The 24,349-nt window shown below is 41.2% G+C and overlaps 1 protein-coding gene across 8 annotated transcripts in view; it reads right to left on the minus strand.

The window, feature by feature from the left end:
- ATP13A4 (ATPase 13A4) overlaps positions 1–24,349 on the minus strand; it is a 127,751-nt gene that overhangs the window by 20,549 nt on the left and 82,853 nt on the right. For all 8 annotated transcript variants that reach the window (XM_070582545.1, XM_070582546.1, XM_070582551.1 and 5 more), the window contains 12 exons: positions 23,950–24,100; positions 21,876–21,962; positions 21,492–21,645; positions 20,214–20,325; positions 15,313–15,437; positions 10,926–11,089; positions 10,002–10,124; positions 8,678–8,757; positions 7,104–7,146; positions 6,578–6,687; positions 4,324–4,420; positions 2,538–2,610 (listed from right to left, as the gene is read on the minus strand). In XM_070582545.1, coding sequence (XP_070438646.1) covers positions 2,538–2,610; positions 4,324–4,420; positions 6,578–6,687; positions 7,104–7,146; positions 8,678–8,757; positions 10,002–10,124; positions 10,926–11,089; positions 15,313–15,437; positions 20,214–20,325; positions 21,492–21,645; positions 21,876–21,962; positions 23,950–24,100 — 1,319 coding nt within the window. The remainder of the gene's footprint in view (positions 1–2,537; positions 2,611–4,323; positions 4,421–6,577; positions 6,688–7,103; positions 7,147–8,677; positions 8,758–10,001; positions 10,125–10,925; positions 11,090–15,312; positions 15,438–20,213; positions 20,326–21,491; positions 21,646–21,875; positions 21,963–23,949; positions 24,101–24,349) is intronic.

The raw sequence follows: 24,349 nt of genomic DNA on the forward strand, positions 1-24,349 counted from the left end.
CTATTTTAGAGGTGGAGCCAATGAGAATTTCATATGTATTGGATGTGAAAGGTAAAGAAAAGAGAGAAATTAAGAATGACTCCAGGTCTTTGAACAACTAGGTAGATGGTGGTGCTATTTTAACAGAATGTAAGCTGAGGAAAGGAATTTCTACTTATTGTTTTTTCACTGATGTATTCCAAGCGTCTATCACAGTAAGTAGTACAAAGTAGGCACTCAGCAAATACTTAATAATTTTGTTAAATATCAGGTCTAGTGGAATAGACTTTCGTTTGGGCATTTTAAGTCTGCATCCTGCTAAATATGTAAGATCAGATGCTGAGTAGCTGCATTTCCAGAATTCAGGATGGGTATCAAGATATCCCGAGATATAAATTAGGGATTCATGAATATATAGATGACATTAAAGTCATAGGATTGGTTGAAATCACTTAGGGAGATGGTTTAGCTTGAAGAGACAAGAGAACCCAAGAACAAGCCTTGAAACATTCTCAAAGTTAGAGGACAAGTAAACGAGCAGAGGCCAGCAAAAGAGATGGGGAAGCTGCATTCATTAAAGTGATTGATAATCCAGGAGTATGTGGTACCACAAAAGCCAAGAGAAGAAATCTTTCAAGGAAGGAGAGTGCTGTTGAGAGATTCAAGTACAATGAGAAAAGAGAAGTGGTCACTTGTTGACAGCAAGGAAGTCATTGGGGGGCTTCCCGAGAGCAGGTTCAGGGGGGCGGCAGCTGAAGCATAGATAGAAGGTGCTTCCCTTGAGCACATTCTCCAATAGCAGAGCTTTTGAACAAGTTTGTAAAATGATAAGTTGGCATCATAGCTGTTAAGATTATGATGAGAAGATATAAGAGGAAATAGTGCGAAAGCAAGACCATGAGACACGTACAAGAGGCAATCTAAGAGTGGTACTTTTTAATGCGTCAGTAATGTGTACCCTCCCAGCCAGTGGTGGCTGAGCTGGCTCTTACTGGCTCACAAGGGCCAACTGCTGCTAAATTTGCAAGCCAGTAATTAAACATAGGCTTTATTAAAAGCAAACTAGATAAACTTACAATTAAATAAATATATTAAAAACAAAGATAATGAATACTCAAAATTCTTAACTTCCTAATTATTTTACGACGTTTCAGTATTACCTATGTTCTAGAAGTTAATAATAGAGATTAAATGTAAAAGTATGTCACTTCGGTAGCCATGACATCATAAACAGTTTTGTTCAAAACTAAGGAAATAGTCTTCCAGCATTCAAGAACTATTATGTCATTCAGAAAATAAGTTGCTCAAATCGCCAACGAAGGATTAAAGTTTCGACATAGGTCTTGTTTTGCTCGTACAGGGAAAGAAAAACATCAACCAGCATTCATGGTGAAACTAATTCAGTCATCAATTGCAACCACGGGTTGACTATGGATACAAGAATTTGGCAAAACTCAGGGAAAGCATTCTGAGAGAAACAAGCGGCTGAATGGAATTTGCAAGAAAGAGTAGTGTATATTTTATTATTATTTGAAAATTGCTTATGACACATTTTTCTTTTCAGTGAAGTTAATAATAAACTTCCGTGCATATATATACAAATATTTTTTTGGAGAGCCAGTTGTTAAACATTTGACAGCATACCACTCCCTCCCACCTAACAACAGCACAGGCCCAGCATCCATATTCATGCCCTTGAATGTTAGCATCTGGCTGATTGCAATGAAACGACAACAGAATTAGAGATGCCAAGTAGAGAAAGCGGGTATACACAACTGTTTGGGAGGTTTGAGAATAAAGCGGACAGCAGCTAGCGGTGGATTTGGGGTCAAAGAAGAATTCTTAAAGGAAGAAGATACAAAAATATATTTATATGCTGATGGGAATGACCCAGTAGACCAGCGAAAAGTTGTTGATGATGGAGAAAGAGATGATTACAGGACCAAAGTCCTCAAGGAGGTAGGAGGGGGCAGAATTAAGAGTACAGGTGGAGCTCTTGGCATTTATACATAACAGAGAGCAAAGGAGAGAATATGGTCGAGATGATGGTTAGTAGGGGGCTGGGGGAAAATCCCATAGCAGGGAAATTCAGGTGAGAATTCATATATTAGCCAGGAGGAGGCAGGTGGAAGTGGCATAATAGCAAGATTACCTTTAATCTCTGTTCTAAATCCTGAGAGGCTAGGATTTGGAGATAGAAAACATAAAAGCCACTGGCATCCATAAATTGGGCACATTTCAACTATACACCTAAAAGCATGCTGAAGTCAGTGTTCCTGATTTTCAAGGTGCTTTTTGCATTTTAAGTGTTTAGTGACCGTTTATGGAAATATTTTGTGGAAAACAGAAAAACAACTAGCCAGCTTTTCCTTTGCTAACACTTTCAGAATTAAAAAGTGAGGATTCTATTTCCTCTTTGTCTCTCTGTATCCACCTTTGGGAATAAGTCCCACATCACTGCTGCTACAGCTGCTGTCTCTCCCGTACCAAGCCTGCTGGGGTCAGGGAAGTAAGCGGAGGCCAGCACCTCTGGGAAGAAAGTTTTAAAAATGCCTTACTTGTTACACCAATAAGAGTTGTAATGGCCAGATCCTGGAACAGAAACTGGTAATTTGAAAGGCTGTTTGTCTCCTGAAAATAAAAAGGAAAGTGGCTCAAAAAAGTTGTGACCTTCTGGGTGAAGTTTGACGTCAATTGCATTCATTTTCTCACTGCAACATGGGATTTTCAAGTAAATTACCAAGCAGATGGTGTGATCAGGGGCCTGTTCACGTTGGTGGGAGCACTCAAAGACAAGGCTGTCAGGTTCTCTCTAACTAAGAGGATCACCCTTGTGTGCTTTCTGGGTGAGGTCCCTTGCGCATCAATGTCACCCCTTTTTGAGTGAAACGTCTCAGTCGAATACATTTATCTCTGCTCTATTTTCTAATTTTTAGCAAAAAAGTTGGGGTTTGGTCCGGCACAATAAAACAGTGCATTCCTAATAGTGACAAGTGACAAATGTGTCCTATTACCTAAATTTTACCAATGGAAAATGAGAATAACGGAACCCACTATTTGTATTCTTGGGTGTTCTTAGAAAGTCCTGATAAAGCACCTAGATATTCTTGAGGAAAAAATGGTCAGGTCTCACTGATTTCAAATAACCTTCTTCCTTGTTCCCCACCCCTTAGTGGAAAGGAGGTAATGATTACCCATGGTTAATTCTACTTTTAAGCAAGAATTACGTATTCCAAAATAGGGTCAAATTTCTAAAATAACCTCTTCTTCTCCAGCTCATTCACTGATGAGCAGGAAAAGACATAGGTAATCTGAAAATAACAGAACTAAAACCTTCAACCCAGGAGCAAGAGGGCACGACATAGACATGACTCTTGATATCTCCAGCACAAATAGAATTCACTTTCTCAGTTTTAGTTAACAGAAGCAGCTCACATGCTGAGCTCACAAACAACGATCATGTCTTCTCTCCTTTTATATTTTGCTAAATAGTGAAAGCCATCACAAGACCTACGTATTTTTTGCAGTATGATATGCCAATTTTCAAATCCCTATATTCAGGGAATCAGTGATATGCTGGCTCATGAGAGTCAGCTGCTAAATTTTTAGGAATTTTGTGATCTGGTTCTTAAACATAGCCAATATAAAAACTTAAATTATATAAATTTACCTTTAAATAAGTTGGACTAAAAACAAAGGTAATGAATACTCAAAACTCAGCACTTTCTAATCATTTTCCTACATTCTACTGTTATCTCTGCTCTTGAGGTTATTTACAGCTCTCATGTTTATGTGGTACGAGTACCACATAATGATATGTTACTATACCTCTCTTCTCAACTCCCTGTCTGGTGACATCAGGTAGACAACTTGAAACTAGCCAAGGTGAGAGTATTTACACCACTGAAATTGGCAAACATACATAATCAGGGCTTGTTTTTCCGGGGAGAGCCAGTTATGAAATATTGACCAGCCCCTGAGTCAGAGAATCATCTGTTTAATGGACGGTATGCTCAGGTAGAGCCACATTGGGATTGGGAAGTTAGAGACCTGGTCCAAGCAAGGGGAAAGCAACAGTGAGAGAGAAAGTGATACATTCAGTTCTGGTCCTCAGCCATCGTTAGCTAAAAAGCTTCCATGTCAGAGACTCAGAACATTGACACCAACAACTTTTCCTGTGTACCTGTGTCTATGTCTGATTTACTTTCAAAACTTTAAGTTTTAGAGGGGCTGTTGGTGCTCGAATATCCTATTTGCACTTTCTTCAAGATGCATTACAAATGGATAGCACGCCGCCACGTCTTTTAGTTCTCACTAACCAAGAAGCTAGGTCCCAAGTCATACCCAGTAGAGCAGCAGAACACCAACATACTGAATCATGCTGTACAGGGCCATGTACTTAAACATGCAAAATGAGGTCACGAGAGCTGCACGTCCTTCCCTGGGTGAGAAAAGAGATAAAGAAGCAATGAAATGACAGCAAGGGGAAGGAATGAGCTCAATTATTCTGTGCTGTTCAGCTGAGCTCAGGAGAAAAACATGTAAAGCCTGATTATTTGATTGTTTGTCTGACAGACTGGACAGCCTTGAGCCAGGAGAGCCGGCTGTCAGGATGCTCAATGACTGCATTTAGCATATTCCAGGCCAAGGTCCACAGGCCTTGGTGTAGCCCTGGAGCCCAGATTTAGAGCCACTCCCGTCCTCTCTGGGGGCATTATTTCAGCTCGGTGTCAGGGGATCTGGGCACTGGCTCCGGATCTCATGCCTACTCACTAACGTGATCTGGAAGGTCATTTCCCCTCTCTAGTCACAGTTCCTTTGTCTGTGAACCAAGGTATTTAAATAAGATCACAGGTTTGGAGGCTATTTTCATGCAGCTGCTTCAGAAATTTGGCAAACACTTCATTTAAATTTCATTTGGCAGTCCCAACTTTTTCTAAAACCGGGCTAAAAAAAATGCATGCTCAAAGTAGTCATCATATATGACTAATTGAAATAGACCAGAAACAGTAGGCATGTTTATTTGCGTTATTGTTGATCAACTTTGAGGAAGTAGTACATATTTAAAGTATAAAATAGATTATTTGTGAAATGCTACTTGTACCTCTTTCATTTGGTGAAAAAAATAGAGTTGAAATTTGCTTCTGGTCATAATGCTTCCCTGGGATTCCAAAACTTGATCCTCAAACCAGGCTTTTTCCTGTATCAGGGCTTTGCTGCTGCCATTTGCTCCGCCTACAAGGTAGTTTCTGCTCATCCCTCACCTCGTTAGCCAGGCTTCTCCATACCACCTCATCTGAAGTGACCGATTCCACCTCCCCAGCCGTCCTCCTTCCTGTCACATTACCCTTGATTTATGTGTGCGTGTGTTTACTGCCCGACTTCTTCATGGAAAGAGAACTTCATGAGACACATTTGATTTCCTTGCTTCTGGGTTCCCACGAGCCTCCACCCATTCCTGGCACTAAGGGCCTACTCTATAAATATTTGTCAAATGCATTGAATAAAGAAATGAAAAAGGAGGAGGAGCTAACCAAATCAATATTTTCATGGTGGTGGAAAGCGTATGATAGATAAAACACATTTAAACTAAATCAATGCTAATACAAAATCCAATCCTATATGGCTGGGTGAGCTTGGGCACCTCAATTAAGGTCTCTAGGCCTCAATTTCTTTATTTGTAAAAGAAATAGTGACCATTCCTGCATCTCCAGGCTATTTTGAAGCATAAGACAATAGGCATTAAAGCACTTTATAAGCTGAAAATACATATTGGTTGTAATGATCCAAAGCAGCCATGATACTAACTATCTCTATCATTCTAATAAAATGTAGCAGAAGTACACACTCTGGGGACGAGGGGAGGGAACAACGCACCAAGGAAAATTTTAGTAGAAACAGCAAAGACAAATAAATACTTTGAAAACTGAGGATGGGAAGGATATTCCAAGGAGGGATAAAGAGGCTAGAAGAAAGGAAGGCAAGTGAGGGTGAGGAAGTTTCTGTCCATCCCCCATTAGAAAGCATCTAAGGAGATACGTTTAAAATAAGAAGAAGAACATGATTGACACTTTCAAAGCAGTAACAAGTTCCAGATTCCAATCTTCTAAAGTAACCAACTCAATGATTTTCAATAGAAATGCCACTGTTTTCCCAGGGTTATTATTATTATTATTTTTAGAGGAAGATTAGCCCTGAGCTAACATCAGCCACCAATCCTCCTCCCCTTGCCAAGGAAGACTGGCCCCAAGCCAATACCCACAACCATCTTCCTCTACCCTATATGTGGGATGGCTACCACAGCATGGCGTGCCAAGTGGTGCCATGTCCACACCTGGGATCCAAACAGGCGAGCCCCGGGCCACTGAAGCGGAACGTGCGAACTTTACCGCTGTGCCACTGGGCCGGCGCTCCCAGGGTTATTTTTAACTCCTGGTAAGTCCACTGGGGACTAGAATGTTTGACTACATTTTCCACGAAGCACCCTCCCTGCCCAGGGACACAAAGTTCCCCTGGTCTCTGCCTGGCAGAACAATGGGCTCGGCACCTAAAAGTCAGGAGAGATTAAGACAATGCTGGGTGGAATGTGCCTACTTACTTGATAAGGTGAGGTACGCACTCAATGTTTGGAGTTTTGGAAGTGAATGGTGAGGCCACAGATGCCTCCTGCTCTGATAAAGAGATGCCCGCGTGAGCCATTTTCAAAGCCTGAAAGTAAAGAGTCAGCTTACTGTCCACGCACACTCCCATACATCTCTCCTGAGGCCACATAAGAAAAGGCTGGCTAAGCCGGCCACGTGGCTCGTGGTGCCTCATGGCCTGTGGGCCCACGTACTAGCCAGGAGATGAGTGGATTTTGTTCTGCCTGCTGCATAAGAAAGAGATGGCACTGAGGCACCTAGCCAAAGAACACATGGGGACCCCAGAACCAAATTCTAACCCATTTAGTCTATACTGACCACTGAGTCATTGTGTGGCTTGAATCAAAACCTTCCCAAACCCTCAATATCAGTTTCTCCATCAGGAAGAGTGGAGGTGGTATATATTCCAGGAGATCCTATCTCCAAAGGGCTCCAGGCAAGTACAGTTGAGTACTGTGGCCCCACACGCTGGCAGCTACTTACCCCACAGTCATTGGCTCCATCTCCGCACATACCTACAAAATAACTAAAAGAAAGCCATGTCAATTGTAGAGGAGATCAAAGCAATCTTACTTGCTTATTTCTCTAATTCAAAAGATAAAACGAGCTTTATTCCTTAGGTTTCAAACTTATTTATTTTAAGAGAGTTTCCTAACAGTCTGGCTTGACTAAAGGTAAGGTGGGACTCAGCAGTTCCTAGAATGGATTAAGAAGTCTAGCTACCCCTCCTGCCCGTGTTTCAGGGAGACCCTGCACTCCACTGCTTAGGAAGCAGCTTTGTCAGCTGAAACCAGGGATGCTCACAATTTGGATGGTGAGACAGCATGGCATGGTGAAGAAGGCACAGGATTTGAAGCAGAAGATCCAGATCTTTGATCTGATCAATTTACCGTTTTGACTATCATTTTTCTCCCCTACAAAGTGTTATGAGCATTCAGTGAGGTGCTGTACGGGAAAGTCTCTTATAAATTCTAAAGTGATAACTAAGAATTAGTTGTTGGTGCTGTTAATAGTAACATGAGAGGAAATCCACTGCCAGCAGTCATTCAACTCAAAAATGCAATGCCAGGCCCAGAAGCTGAAGAAAGAAAATACATCCCTGCTTCAGGATCACTTTTTGAGGCTGGGTGAATACTGCTGTCTCGAATTGTGAACAAAGATTACGGAGAGCCTGCTTTTTAAGGTAGAAGCTCACAGATGGCATTTACAAAATTCGCTGTCCTTCTCTTCCACTCTGCTATACGAAGGCAAGTAATTTACTGTCTAGGTTCTCAACCTTGTTGAGAAGACAGGGTTTTCTGAATTGAGAAGCTTGCCTAGTAACTGAATTACGTGAGTAGGATGGAGTAGGAGTGAGTAGGAGTAGGAGTCATGTGGATGTGGTCCATCGCCAGAAATTGAGAAGGCTCCAGGAGTCCATGGGTTTCCATTAACAGGAAATAAAGGATCTCAAATGATGGGCACTTTATTCGGACTGCCCATCCTGTCAATGGAGACCCTTTGTGTTAGAAGAGAAGTATTCTTCTGATTTAGGATAGAGACCTTTTGTGTTAGAAGAGAAGTATTCTTCTGATTTAGGATAGAGAGGATGCTTTGGCATAAGAATGTTTTAATATTTTTAGGGTTATGTGAATCTCTTGTCATATACATCTCTCTGTATCATAACTGTGATGATAATTTGCAAAAATGAAGTCTAAATTTACATTGTACTTTCAGAAGCTGAGCTCAAATTACTTTTCCCGGCTTATTTCTCACCATACCCTTTCATGCCCTTTATGTTCTAGTTCGGTGGTCCTCAGCTCTGGATGCAAAATTGACCTTTGTGATGAACTTTGAAAAAAGAATGATATCCAAGCCTTATGTGAGCAATTAAATCAGAATCTCTGGCTGCTCGTGCCTTGGTATTGCTACTTTTTCAAAACTCCCAAGGTGACTGTCATGTGCAGCCGGGTTAACAACTGCTGCCTAGCTAAATTGAGTGACCTGTACTTCTAACACTCCCCACGATGGTTATGCCTCCAAGCACTTCATACCACCTCGACTGGTAAAGAACTCACTCCAGTTTCTGAAATTCTTCCACTAGACTGGACTTCTGCCCAGGAGACATTCTTGCAAAGATGGTCCCGTTGATCAATATCTGTAAGGAACTCATAAGGGAAATTTTTTATCAGGTCAGCTGGTTGTACATGAAATAATTGATAACACTCAGAACACTGACTGGGTAATGATATCCATGAATGAGAAAAAAATATGTTTCTAAGAAGTCCTCCTTCAGAATTTAAGACATACATTGAGAATTTGGGCATCGGAAAAGTGATCAGAGAGACTGTAATCAGTAATGATGACTACTTAATAAAAATATTTGATGAAAATGATGACCTACAAGAATTTAGCTCAGCTACTATGGATAATGTGGTTTGAAAAATTCTGAGCTTAATGGAAATTTAAACCAGAAGAATATGAGAAATTGCAAGATAATTCAGATCAGGAGCCCAGGAAAAGGAAAGAAGGCAACTGCATCTCAGAAAATTATTCAGAACCAGCAGAAAGACAGCCTAATGGTGGAGAAGTGACTATTTGCAGTCCTCGACTTAACCACACCACCTGGGCTTCACCAATTGTGAATTTCAGCTGACATCCCAAGCCTTATTTGGTCTATGGAACACTGAAGGTTTAATGGTATATAAACCTGTAACAGCTCCATCCACCTGAGCTCCAGTCTGCAGGGTCTAAATTCTTCTGTGTTAGATCTGTGCATTCCCTGTTCTTCTTGGCAGTAAACTCAGCTTAGTGTTCACTCAACCTCAAAGTCTTTATTCTTTTTTCCTTAAACAGTACCTAAGATGATGAGCAATTGAATACAAATAATTTTTATTTGGGTTACATTAGACACATTCTTTAACTAGTTTGTTCACATGTTATATATATATATATATAATTTACCTGTCCCCACTATGGGTTTGTTCTTCATGAAAAAAGTTTTAAGTGTGAACTTATTTTTTATACAGGTCTTCTATCAAAAATCTAATGGGATTCCTCTCTTCTTGGCCTGCCTTCCTGCATAATTGCTGAATTTCCACTATGCTGTGAAACCCCTAACCATGGCAATACAGTAACAGCTACCCAAAAGCAGTCCTTATGACTTAAGGCACTAATACTTTAATCCTATAGATGAGGGAAAATTGGCTAATCAAATTTACTTATTTTAAATCTAGTAGGAAATGAGACAACAGTAACTTCTGCAAAAATATCTGCCTCTCTTATGATACATTCAATAGGTATATCTTACCTCTTTAGAGGTTTGAAACTACTTCGGATCATGTTCTGTAAGTGACACTGTCAGCATCTTTACTGGGAGATTGGTACTCTCTTAGACCTTACCTTTGGCAGTAGGCTGCTGAAATGTTGACTTATAACCTGAAAGGATTTTCCACTTAGGGCAAAATGGTAACTTCCTTCTCTGCTATTATCAGAGACTTCTTCCCTGATGTTGATGTAATTGTCCTGCAAAGCAAGACACAGTTATTTTAGATTTGATAAAGTGGTTAGGCTATCTAAGCACATCTAAGAGAAGGCAATGATGACAGTCCAGAGGCTCTCTTTTTTACGGCCCAGATTCTTCAGAGAAGCCCTTTCTCTTTGCTGGATCAACCGTTGTACATCACAGCCTCTAGTGAATAGGAGAATATCACTTACTCATGTCCTGTTCTCATCCTGATTTGATCTCAGTGAGTTCCAGAGAAGAGCACATTTCACACGTTTCAAGTGTAAAATACAAAAACGCTGCAGCTTAACAAATCTCTCCCTGAAGTGAGAACTTAGAATTTTTTTCTTACAGAATTAATATTGTTCCACAAGGACACAATAGAGAGAGGATACTGACAAGATTAGAGATAAACTAATAAAACTTTTTTTCCCACCCTGAAGACAGTCTGATTTTCCAATGTACACAGCGGTGTCTCTCCTAGGAACTAAACCCCCTTTGAACCCAATGCAATGGCTAGTAAGCAAGGGAAAAAATGGAAAATTAGGTTCTCAGTCTCATTTACTATATTCTTTCTCATACACAGCCAATGACTTTTTTAAGCTTAAAAGCACCCAGGAAAGCACTGTACCTTAAAATTCAGTAGGAATAGTATGGGAAACTTATATAATTGAGTTCACTGAACTGCATATGTGTTAGACATTCGGGAGAAGTACATTGACCTTAGTTCACCTGTACACTTCTGCCGGTCAAAGCTGCTCAGTTGCCAAAACTGCGAGACAAGTTTGATATTATGGCAGAAGGTCTGTTTTGAGGCTTACCTGATTCCCGTATGCAATGTGTTTCTTCTCTTCTACCAATTTCCAAGATATAGATGCTGATGAGGATGCAGTGGCTTCATTTGCTTCAATAAGAATGACTTTCTGGCTTTCAGAAACCATTCCAGACTTCCTGGCCACTGTTATTGCAGTCTGAAGATTGTCACCTAGAAGAAAGGAAGAATATCCCAAGATGAGGTTGAAAGGATAGAACCAATTCATAGAGAGCCTGGAAAACTAGGATAAGGAGTTCAGACTTTATTTTAGGTATGAAGAGAAATAATCTCTAAGGCCTCTCTCAGCCCTGACTTTCTATGACTCCATAATTCCTTTTCTGGTTCTTGCTGCTTTTCATCTGGTTACATCATGACCAGCATATCTTTGTCAGAGAGTGGGAAGGAGAAGCAAAAAGGCGAAATTCTAATCTATTTCTGTCATTTGTTAACAGCTTGGTAAAAGCTTAACAAAACCCTACTAGTTTAATATAGTATCTGGGGGTCCCACTTTCAGTCAAGCTGGAGTCAGCCCACTATAATCTATCTCTCCCACTGATTACAGTGGAAAACTCTGGGCAAAATACAAAAAGCAACTACCCAAGGAGTTTGGAAAGTAAACATAAGCAGACAGAATGTGGAAGGGAGTTAAATTTGGAGAAACTATCTACAAGGTGGCGAGATTCTCAACTTTTTTTCTCTTTCCTCTCATATATGTGATCTGAGTGTGAGTCCCAGTCCCAGAGCTGTGCAGGTGGCTAACACTTAGAGAAACTTAGTTTTTATAGCCAGAGGAACCAGGAAAAGGGGCAGCTGAGGGCTGAAGAGCTATAGGGGAAGTCCTGGAAAGGAGAGAACTAGTCAAGGAGACTAATTCAGTGTATGAACTGTGTGAGCCCAAGGCTTAACCCAGACCTCTGTGACCTCCACGTGTGTAGAAAAAACCCAAAGAAGGATAGCAAATTTTCAAGAAGTGAACTATGATATTAATTACCTCCCACGTTCCAGATTTTTGCTTGCTAAAACAAAAATGTTCAACAGTCTCCAGAGGATTTTGACAGGATTCACAATCTCATAATATAACATTCAATATGTTCAGGATACTCAACATACAAAAAACCTGGAAAATCTGGCCAATTCTCAAGAAAAAACAATTCACAGTTGCCTATCTCAAGATAACCCAGATGTTGGAATTATCAGACAATGGTTTTAAAGCAGGTATTATAAGCCTCCTCCATGTGGTAAAGGTTAATACTCTTGAAATAAATGACAAAAGAGAAATTCTCAGGTGAAAAAAATATAAAATATAAAAATATGAAAAATATATAAAAATTCACAGCTGAAAAAAATTAAAAGCAGCTAGAGAAAATAATACATTAGATATAATGGAATGATTATTCAAGTTATCACAGACTTCTCATCAAAAACCATGAAGGCAAGATGACAGTGAAACAACATCTTTAAAGTATTGAAAAAAGAACTGTGGACTCAGACGCCTATAGCTAGTGAAAATATCCTTCAGGAATGAAGGAGAAATAGTTAGACATTTTTAGATGAATGGAAACTAAGATAATTTGTTGCCAGCAGACATGCTCAAAGCGAAATGCTAAAAGAAGTTCTTTAGGCTGAAAGGAAATGATACCAGAGGGAAATTTGTGATATAAGGAATGAACACATAGTAACAGAAATAATAAAGATCTGGGTAAATATAAAAGTCTTTTTCTTTACTTATGTTCTTTAACTCTTGACTGTCGAAAGTAACACCTTTAACATTGTCTGGTAGAGTTTTCATTGTCTGTCATACACATAAGTAAAAGGTAAAGGAGAGGAGGGAAGGGACATTTGTGGTGGTAAGCCTTCATGCAAGGGTAGGTACAGATATTGTAATTCCTAGAGCAATCATTAAAAAATGTATAATACTACATCTGGCTGGCTATCCCTAAGATGGCTTCTCCCAGGTTTCTACCAAAATACTTATGAGGATCCTCAAAAGAGCTAACTAGTGCTCCACCCTGAGGTCGGAAGAGCACAGGGAGCCCTGAGAGCTGACAGGCTTCCTCCACAGGCCTCAGCAGGGCACCAGCAGCCAGTCTGCTTTGCAACACCGGCTCATTTTGCATCCACCACCCATGAGAGTTCTGCTGTTTAGGATGTGCAGGCCAGGCCTGAGCCTCAATCATCTGACAAAGGAATGTAACAGCTTATTTAAGAAGTCCCAGAAGCTAGATAGGAAAAGATCAGGTGAAAGAACCAGAACACATGACTGATGAAATAGAGTAGCTGCTAGAGAGAAATGAAACCTGCATTAAAGTAGTGAGCGCACTTAAGGAAACTCAAATGTAGTGTGTGTGTGTGTGCATGCACACACACACACACACACACACAAAGGTTTTCTAGAGCCACTCCCACCCCAAAACACGATTTAAGAACTTAACAATTCAATAAGTGATTCAAAGAAGATAATGGTTATTTTTGAGACCTGAGTTTGTGATTTGGAAAAAGTGAGTGCAAAAAAAATCTTAAGGCACAGAACAAAACTATAAAAATATGAGAGTCTCAAGAAAAAAGATAAGAGACTGAGAGGATAGATCCAGGAGGCCTGTCATGTGAATAATAGAAATTCCAGAAGGGAAAAAAGAAAGAGAAAGAACAAAAGCAATAATTAAATGAACAATAGAAGAAATTTCCCTGAGACAGATTAAAAGTGCTCGCTATGTTCCAGACTAAATTAATAAAAAATGATAGACATATAGACATACCCTGGTAACATTTCTAAACTCCAAATTTAAAGAAAAAGGATTATATGCAGAAAAGAACAAGTTACCTACAGTGGACTGGTATTGCACTTATAATATGCAACACCAAATACCAGAAGACCAAAGGATAACACCTACAGACCACTAATGAAAAAGGACTCTAAGGGCCGGCCCAGTAGCCTAGTGGTTAAGTTTGCACACTCCACTTCAGTGGCCCAGGGTTTGCAGGTTCAGATCCCGGGTGTGGACATAGCACCACTCATCAAGTCACACTGTGGCAGCACCCCACATAAAATAGAGGAAAATTGGCACAGATGTTAGTTCAGCGACAATCTTCCTCAAACAAAAAGAGGAAGATCGGCAACAGATGTTAGCTAAGGGCCAATCTTCCTCATAAAAAAAAAGGACTCTAACCCCCAAATTCTATACCCAGGCAAGACATTATCCCTTGTCAGAGCAAAGAAATATATTCCAAGATAGGTAAGAAATCAGAGAGCATATCACCCTTCCATCTCATCCAAGGACAATTCTTGAGAAAAAATTATAGCCAAGTGAGGAAAGAAACAGGACAAAAATTTCAATATGAGGGAAGAAGTCAAGAGGGAAGGTGGAAAGCAATGAACTCTTATTTCTACATTAATCTAAATGCTTAAAGATTATGAGAATGTGTAATATAAGTGTTAAATAAAGATTCTGAAACAGAAGGGTCATAATGTAAGGGAAATTCTAAGTAGTAAATTAACTCAGCAACACCTAGAAGTTGGATGGAAATGGAGAGAGGAAAAACGACCCCAAATTCTCTTGGATTGTCGGAGGAGACTAGCGAGATGGAGAAGCACAGAGGCGGAGATAAGAGCATTCTCCAGTTCCCAACAGTAGAACTGGGTTCAGGGGAAGTGGGGCGGGAGTAAGTGCTTTGGTGGGGAAATATTGTATCTTGTAACACAATTTAATAGAGTTAGATGTGTCTGCCTATGAGAGCAGTGAAAGGGAAGGCACACGCTCAAAAACTACGACTGCATTAGGAAATCATCTGTTCTCCATTCAGAAGCATTCACTAAGAAATTTCACACATTTCTCTTGCACAATCCTTTCTCACCACTCCCTTGGGTGTGTGATTTGGGGTTTGGGAGTAGGAGTAGAGGGGATAGTGTTTTTTTTTATCTCCAGGATCATAGATTTCATTATTGATGGGCCTTAAGGGTAGTTTACAACCGTGCTGACTATACCTTCTTCTCCTCCTAACATTTAATGTTAAAAATCGTCATCATGTTTGTATGGCTCACATCCTCTTCTCCTCCAGATGATATCCCAAACGCCCCCTCTCAGAGAGAGCCTCATCTAAACTAGCTGGGCAGATACACTCTACTCCATCACCTTGTTTTGTTTTACAAACCTCATAATGCTTATGACCAGCTGTTTATTTGGATTGGTTGATGGGTGGATTGATTTTCTATCTCATCCCACCTGAATGGAAGCTCGATGAGAACAGGAAGTCTGCCTCTTTCGTTGCCTGTCTCCAGCACCTAGAAAGATGTCTGGCCCATAGTAGGTGGTCAACAATAACATTGCTAAATGAGTGAATCTCTGTCCATTTCCACATCAAATTCTTACTGCTTTCTCGTCCACTGTGTTCTGTACCTGTGATCATTACAGTCCTTATCCGGGCTGAGATGAGCTCCTCCAGCACAGGTCTTGTCTCTTCCTTCAATCGATTCTCCAAGATCAGCAGTCCCAGAAATATCAGATCTGACTCCACCTTGTCCCTGGAAGTACATATGATTGAACAGAAATAGGACATTGTAATCTTTTTTTACAGGAAGCAAGACAAAAACAAAGACAAATATCGTCCTGTCAGAGGGGTTCCCTCTCATCCACTCACGTGCTGTTCCTTAGACACTAAGTATGTGCCAGGAACTATCCAGGAAGAAGACAGAGGGGACATGAACGATGCTGAGACATTTCCTCTGACTGAATCAAGAGGAAGAAAGAGGATTTATTAAGCAGAAGATTTGCTTTAACTTTGTAAAGAATGAACTGAAGGACCGCAAAGGTCTCTTCCATCTGCTGTGGTGATTTCATCACCTCACCTGCCACCAACCACCAGAGAGGAGTGCCAGCTGTGGTACAAAATGTCATGAAAAATAAGTGAGGCACAAGAAAAATCAAATAAAATGCCAATTTTCGAGAAACCAAGGCTATAATCAACACTACTTTAGCCCCAGGAGATATGAGGCCATAATCTCAAAAAAGAAAAAATGGCCCCTCTTTTAAGGCTGAGTGTCTCCTTCCTTTTGTCCCACAGCTGGTAGCATTGGCCTTCTGCTTAAAGTAGGCATGTTTCTGCAAGTAAGTGAGGCCTCTGAGGCTCCTGTTCACCACGAGAATATTGCCAAGACATTCCACAGGACTAAGTGCAGGGGAGCACATTTAGGGTTAGGGGTTCAAAGATTCTTCCATGATTCATTTACCTGAGACCCAAATACCTCTAGCAGACACATGAGTGAGACACCAGCACTGCCTATATCTGGCTGCACTACAGATGAAGCAGCGCCCAGAAAAGCCAACATGCCTTACTTGCCATGTGCATCCCAATGCTGGGCCTCACATAGGAGAGGTATGACCCACAGTTAGTGATGCTCCCATGACACTGCTAATACCTCCACCAGAGTGGCAGGAAGTGGACACAGTTTGAACTACTTGCCTCAGAGCAGCCTCAAGAGGATGGAGTTTCCTATTCTTCTGAACTTTGCATTTAGTCTCTCCAGGATCGGTTTCCAAACTATCTTTCCAGCTTCATCCATCACTAAATTGTTCACCCACCCTAACCTCCAGCCAAGTTGGACCACTCACCATGGGTATGCTCTGTCCTCAGCCAGCTCTAAACATTTGCTCTAGACTGCCATGAGACATTCTTTATTATTTCATGGAAAAGGTTCGAAGTCCCCTAAGATCTACTATTGAAATCCTTCCTATATTGAGGTCCAACTCACATGCACCTCCCCATGAAGGCTTCCCCAGATAGAAATAATTGTTTCCTCAGCAGATTACTCCTACTTCAGTTTAGCTTGTTTTCATTTGTCCATATATTACCATTCTTTGCCGTCTGATCTGTCCCTCTGTCTCAACTCCTTGAGGGCAAGCCTGCCTGGTTCAACAAGTTCAATAACACCTACACGGTGCCCCAGACTGAGGAAGTGGTTGGCAAGTGTTTGCCTAGTTAAAAGCCTCTGGTGACCATTGTTTGTCAGGGAACCTAGGAAAATTTATTGCCTCTTTCAGAAATTCTACTGCCAGAAGGTTCTCACAGGACCGAAGTCAGACAGTCCGTCAAATCCATGACATTTACTGAATACCTAAGTACAAGGACCCAGGCTAAGGAAAAAGGGGAGAGAATATGCAGAGACTGCAGTGGCCCCTGACTCCAGAGACTTCATGTCCAACCCAGAGGACAAGATTAGACTTGACTATCTCAGTTATAAGGAAGGCTGGGAGAGTACTGTGATGATGCACAAATAAGAGTCCTATGGAGTAAGGGGTAGTCATTTCTCGATGGAGTAATTGGAGAAACCTTCGTGGAGAAGGTGATGTTTGAGCTAGTCTTTGGAGGATAACTTAGTAGACGCCTGATTGAGGTCCTCCCGTCTTTCTAGTAACCTTCTTAACCAGGCCTCAGGCTTCGGATGTGTTCAGAGATGATTTGACATGAGCCAACCACAAGGCACTAGATTGAGCCAAGAAGATGGCTGCAGGGTCAACCATCTGACACAGTCTGGCACTCATATTTACGGTTCCTCTGGCACATTGCCTTCGTAGGGTTCAATGCACAATAATCGGAAGACCAGAGTTCTAATCCCCGTCATGACCTTGTTGCATGACCTTGCCTGTTCTTTATATGTCAGCCTATTTCTTCTTTTGTAGAAGAAGGTGGTGAAATTAATGAATCTCCAGAGTCTCTTCTAGCTCTAACATGATATGATTCTTCTTTTCACATGTATTCAATCTGAGCCAGGAAATAAACAGAAGTAGTCCCTTGAGAGGTCTTAAGCTCTGCAACTTGGAATTGCATCCTATCTTTTCCTGCTTCCTACATAGATGTTATACCTCCTCCTGAAGCGTCCAAAAATAACAAGGAATGGGGCATCTAATACGAACAAGCATTGTCATCCCTGTGATTATATCTCATGTTCTTAAAATCCATGTGATTATTAAAGGATGAAATATGCATAAAGCAGGCCAAGAACACTCAAAGAAATTATGATATCAGTGCTGGAAGCACTCTGAGTAACCACACGTGCGCGCACACACACACACACACCCCAGAGAGAGTGTTCTGCTCTAACCAAGGATTAGTAAAGGTTAGGTAAACTAACTTGGCCATGAGTAGTGGTGATGTGGCTTTAATACAGGAGGGGCAAATTGAGAACCTAAGATCAGATCCTATTAGTGAACTTGTGTTTAGACCTTACCGGATTTTGAAAACTTGGAATTTCAATGACTTTGGCCAGGTCACGTACTCTCCTGTGTGCCGCAGCCCTCACCATTCCCTATTGCTCATGGGCCTCCACCAGGAGTGCTTTGTTACACACGCAAGCTTGAAGGCCATGAGTCTGAAACTTGTAGATTTGCAAATATTTTATTACAATCATCAGAAGCAGCAGCATAGTGGCCAGATTCTTGATGTATCCCTGTCAACAGGCTCTCAGGAAACTACCTTCCATCCCCAGTTCCTTCCATCCCCACATCCCTTCCCTGGACCCACGTTTCCTCTTCTTTAACATGTGACATCCAGTCTCAAAGTTCACTCTTAGCCCTCTGACTTGAGTGACCAGAGTTGAGTAAACTACAACGACTATCCAGAATTGTAATAGCCAAAGTTTTAAGGGTCACATTAAGCTGGCCTCAGGGAGAGTGGGCCAATAAGGCCAGGAATCCAATACTCAGGGACTTCAGATGAGTGACTCCCCCTCTGGGCCTCACTGCCCATCCACGAAGCGACAGGGTTGGGACACATCAGTCATTCTCAGGAGGGGTGGTACCGCCTCTAGAGGACATTCGGGAAACGTTTTAGACACCTATGTAAGATTTTCTGCATTGACCAATGCACAGTGAAGAATTATTCTGCATCCCACGTGCCTTTTGAATATTTTACAGGACATTCGTGGATGCTGAAAATTGTTTATACTTTCCTAAGCCAGTACAGGCCTACATTGTTTACATTGGACTAGATAGTGTACTGTATTATTACAGTACGTATAATACTACTATATTATGTTAAACACCTGTAAAATTGTGTATACTTCCCCTACCTCTGTTTTACATATAAATACAACGTATTTTTGCACATTTTCAATATTCCATTGAATTTTCCAGGAATGTAACTACCACATAAGTTGAGAAAAGATTGTACTGTTTTATTCAGTTTTACGAAGAGTTTTGAACCACTTCACAGAGTCACCACACTGGCAGCAAGAGTGCTGGCAGTATTTGAGATTCCGGTGTCTGGCACACCTGTGTCAGTCTGCGTTCCTAGTTGTTGTGGCTGGAATGACTCTACACACAGGTGCAAGCAATATATTGTTTCATTTTGTTTTAGGGGAGTCAGCAGAAACTTCATTGAACCATTCCTTCTTGTAATTCATTGCATTTTTTCCTTTTATTTTTACTATATAGAAGGGCACTCTATTTATTTTTTACAGAGAATACGTACAGATCACGTTACACATGAATTTTATTTTAGTATGTTAAAGGACGCGGTACAAAATATAGTCACAAGAAGAGAGGGTTGAGTCTGACAGGATTGAACACAAATATGTTAGACCTTCCAAATTTAAAATCCTAAATAACAATATAAGCCTTGATAATCTCCATAGCAGTGTTAGTAATAGTGGGTGGTATAGGGTATTGGACATGGCATTGAAGGTGAAATAAACATGATAGCCTAAAAACGGTGGAAAATAAAACAACGAATAGATTTGAACTAATAAACACTCCAGTCCATTTCAGCCTTTGAACATCCCTATTAATCTATACCTATCAAAACTTTCTGTAGAAGGGCCCCTCTGAAGCTTTTCTTGTTTTTCTACAAATGCTACCTAGATTATGTAAGTCCAAGCTATATTTATTTGTTATATTAAGTTGTATATTTCTTATCAAGAATTTTTTCAGACAAATGTTTCCTAACTTTCAACTAACTCACCAACTACAATGAAAGATTAGCTACCTATATTTAGTTCAAAATGAGGGCACGACCACAATTTCAACCTCTCTGTAGCATTGTTATATTTATAGGTCTGTTTTCACAAAGTTTTACAATCACATCGTAGTTTACAGTTTATACAGCTATTACTCATGAATTCTCCCAGTCACTGTTCATATCAGCTTTGTGATTTAGGAAGAGAAGGGATGACTACATCCTTGTTTACCAAGTTCAAAACATTTCATGCACGCAAATCCAGCACACTATGTTTCTGTGTCCGCTGCCCAGTCTGGTGCATCTTCCCACAAAACCATTCTGCTTTATCAAAATCCTCTCCACTTACCTCATCAAGGCAGTGGTGTGGTGGTCCATTTCCAGCTTTTTGTAGGCCAGCGCTATGACCCGGAAGCCCTGTGTCGTGTAAATCTGAAGTTCACTAACAAAAGTAGTTGGTACTGTTCAGAAAATAACACAGATTAGCATGTAAAATTTACTCAGCTATTACTAGCATAGAAATTTTTTACAACCAGATCCAACTGTTGTCCAAGAAAACGTACCTCTAAAAAGGTACACAAACAAGTCAGTGGGAACACTAAACATACATTGCCAGGGTTGACATTGTGGGATCCAGTGAAGCCAAAATGAGAGGGAGGCATTCAAAAAAAAAAAAACAAAGAAAGAAAGAAAGAAAAAGGCTGGAAAAGGGGTATAATTCTTTTTTCTCTAGTTTAATCAGTGAACATTTATTGAGAGTCTATTCTCTGTCAGTCATTGGCTCTGGCTCTGCAGAGATTGAACTGTAGGCCCTGCCCTGAGGATTTCTGTCCAGTGGGGTAAAGGCTGGAAGGCTAGTAATACAATCAATACTATGATCTGAGCAATTGCAGCTGCTATGGAAGTACTTAGTGTGCATATAGCAGACTGGAAGGAGGTGGTTAGATGAAGGAAGGGAATGGGCATTTTGGCTCAGGGAGCATCACGTGCATAGGCACAGACTCAGCATTCCTTGAGTAGTTAGTTCAGCTCAGGGGAAGCACAGAATGTGAGGAGAGGAGTGGTAAGGCATATGCGGAAAGTTTGATAAGCGACAGATCATGAAGCCCATATATATGATCCTAAACAGGTTTGAGATTATCCTGGCCCCTATGCGAAGCAACCAGAAGAATAAAAGCAGGAAAGTGACAAAATAGTTAAGCTATGTGATGGAAAAACCAATCTGGTCACAGTATGAAGGGTGAATCAGCATAGGGGAGATTGAGGGCAGGGGTCAATTTATCAACTATTGAAGTGAGCCAGCGGAGGGATGATGAGAACCTGAGCTAACAGCGTGACAGGGCCATGGATCAGCAATTGAACAGATAAAGGCACTAAGATAGAGGTAGGAATCAGGGGAAAGTCCTAAACTAGGGGTAAGGGTGGGAATGTTGGTACCATTCACCAAGATGAGAAACATAGGAAGTGAGAAAGAGAGGCTTGATTTTGGTACTGAGTTTGGGATGCCAATGAGTCACCCAATTGGCAATGACCAGTAGGCAATAGGATTCATAGATCAAGTGCTGAAGGCACATATTTGAGCTGGAAATACAGATTTTCCAGTTGTAATACAAGTCTATTCACTTACCTGTCTCAGGTTGGCAAAAGCTGGCCACCTTCTCTGGTGCACCTTTCATAAAAGCCATCCGGTCACCCCCCATCTCTTGAACAATGACTGTCATCCTCTGCAGTGCTGATGAGAATGGGAACTGATGCAGGATTGCAATTCCTTCCACTGGTACCTGGTTGAGGGACGGGGAAGAGAGAGGGACACATCGACATAGCTTCTGACTATTGGGAATTAACTCCTCCCCCCTCGATCCTTATTTTAGCAAATAAGGGAAACAAGGTTTCACCAATTCCACATGTGGAATTCAACGGAAACACACCTGTGACCTTTCAAAATCATGGATGTGAGGGAAGCTTCCCTTTGAGTTTGGGTGTGGTGGGGTAGATAGCAGGCAAGGCTTACCTGGCTGGCTGTTTTGCAGGGCTTAACTACCATGGCGTGGGCCGGTACTCCTTTCACATGGAAATCGTCCCCAGAAGTAGCCATTTCCTATTTCACAAATAGGATATTTCATTGTAGGGATTTATTCCTTGTTCATCCACTGATACTATGCTCAAATCCTCCCCTTGAGAAAATCCTCACACCAATCAATGTTTTCTCGGCGTCTCTCCCCTCAGCTAGACGGAGGTGAACCAGCCTTATTTCACCACAGAAAAAAATAGTGCGTTAGAAATGCTGCAGAACTTGAAGGGCAGACACTTCTGAATTATTCATGCAATTTGTCCTGCTTTCTCTGTTGGAATGTGCTGTATAAAGGCTCATTCTCATTTCTGAAGAGCTTAACTTGAAAATAGTGCACATGAATAGCCAGATTTATTGTGTGTGAGGCAAGCACCTTACTGTCTTTCTTTTCCTGGAGTTCAGTGCTCCTCCAGCTCTCCCTCTCTGTCTAATTTGGATGGATGGTCCTCAGTGTGCAGCAGGGCAGGGACTGTGATGTACATGGTTAATGTTCAGGAAACACTCCGTAATTGCTGTAATTTGTCGTTGTTAGCACTGTCGAGTGGATTCCAACTCTTAGCAACCTTGTGTACAGCAGAGCACAACCCTGCCCAGTCTTTTTGTGCCATCCTCTCACCATCCGGTGTTCTATCAGACAATGCTCCGCTGCTATTCATAGGGTTTTCATAGTCAATTTTTTGGGAAGTGAGTGGCCAGATCCTTCTTCCTAGTCTATCTAGTCCATAAACCCTGCTGAAACTTGTCCACCATGGGTGACACTGCTGGTGTTTGAAATACCAGTGGCATAGCTTTCAGCATCATAGCAACACAACAGCCACCACAGTGTGACAAGTGACAAACAGGTAGGTGGTTCCCTGACCAGGAAACAAACCTAGACCACCAAGGCTAGCTAATTGCTATAATAATGACCCTAAATTATAAACAAAGGAACCTTCTGAACCAGAGATGTCAAAATGCTTTGTAGCCATCTCACTGAGTGGCTGAAAAAATCTGAGAGAGGAAATTGCAATCCCTACCTAAAGATACAGAGATAGTAACCCAGAAAGAATGGCAAAGTTACATCAGATGGCTACAGAACCATGCCCTAGTAGAGATGGAAAGGATCCTAAGGACGGTCTCCTTCAGCAGGTCTCACACATGTATCGTGGGGGTCCAGAGCTGCACCAGGCTACAGGGGGTGGTGATGGGCTTGTGGCTAAGTAGGTGGGGATGTGTGCCCTGAAGTTTCACCTTTACTCCTCAAATGCGCTCTCAACCAGAGCAACTCCAATTATTTGTGTTTTATAGGGTTCTTCTGAATAAGATTTCCTTTTAAGCAAAGATTCTGGCTTTTTTGTTTTGTTTTATGTGAACGCTGCGGGTCTAATTCAATGCCCTCATTCTAAGGTCAAGGAAGCCAAAGTCCCCACAGGAGAGATGACCTCCCAGGATCAAGCAGTCAGTTAGAGCAGAACCAAAACTAGAACCGGGAGAGCCATATTCCTCGTCCTGAACAACAACATTTGCTCTTAAATCAACTTCGAAGTTTCAACAAAAGCTCTCATGGTTTTCTTTTTTATTGTTTCCAGCCTTGGAAACAAAATCAATACTAAATGAGTAAGAATAAAACTCCTAGTCACAATAAATTATCCTAACCACTGGTGACAGTGATGTTTCCTCATCCTTATGTTCTAGAAAATTTTGAAACCAGACATTATTCCTACTACAGTCTAAAGAGTTGGAAATAATTATATAATAATTAAAATTATATTAATATTATTGAGCCTGTAATATGTGCCAGGCACAGTATCAGGGATTTTTTTTTAATGCATCATCCCATTTAATCCTCACAATAATCCTACCACAGAGATACATTGTGCGGAGAAGAAAACCAGGCTTACATGATTTACCCCTCACTGCTACATACACTATAGTGGGGACTTCACATTTTATAAGTATTGAATAGCTGTAATAAAACCTGTGTTGCTCTGGCATTGAAGAGAGTTCTTAGAGTTTCTGCAGAGCAGAGGCTTACCCAGGTGGTGGCTTCAAACATTTTGAGGTCCAGAGGGTCTCCCTGGATGGTCTCATCTAGAAGAATCAGAGAGTGGCAGCTGGCCATGGCCGCACACAGTGGGCCCCATGGCAAAGCCCTGCCAGAGGCAAAGCTATGGACTTCCTGGAAGCTAAAGAAGAAGATAGAAAGAGTTTCAATCCTATTCTCCCGGGCCAAAATGGAGCTTCTGGAGGTGACTATCTTTTTAAAGAGTGGTTTAACATGCTTTGTTACATTACGTGACTACTCTCTAATCCCCCGAATTAACAGTGCTTCATTCGGCCATCATCCTTACATAAGTTCATTGAGTATGAGAAAAGTCTCTGAGATTCTTTCAAGTTCTTTCTTCCCTCTTTTTCCTTACCCTTTCTCTGGCCAT

The sequence above is a fragment of the Equus przewalskii genome, chromosome 18 (assembly GCF_037783145.1).
Source record: "Equus przewalskii isolate Varuska chromosome 18, EquPr2, whole genome shotgun sequence".
NCBI lineage: Eukaryota > Metazoa > Chordata > Mammalia > Perissodactyla > Equidae > Equus > Equus przewalskii.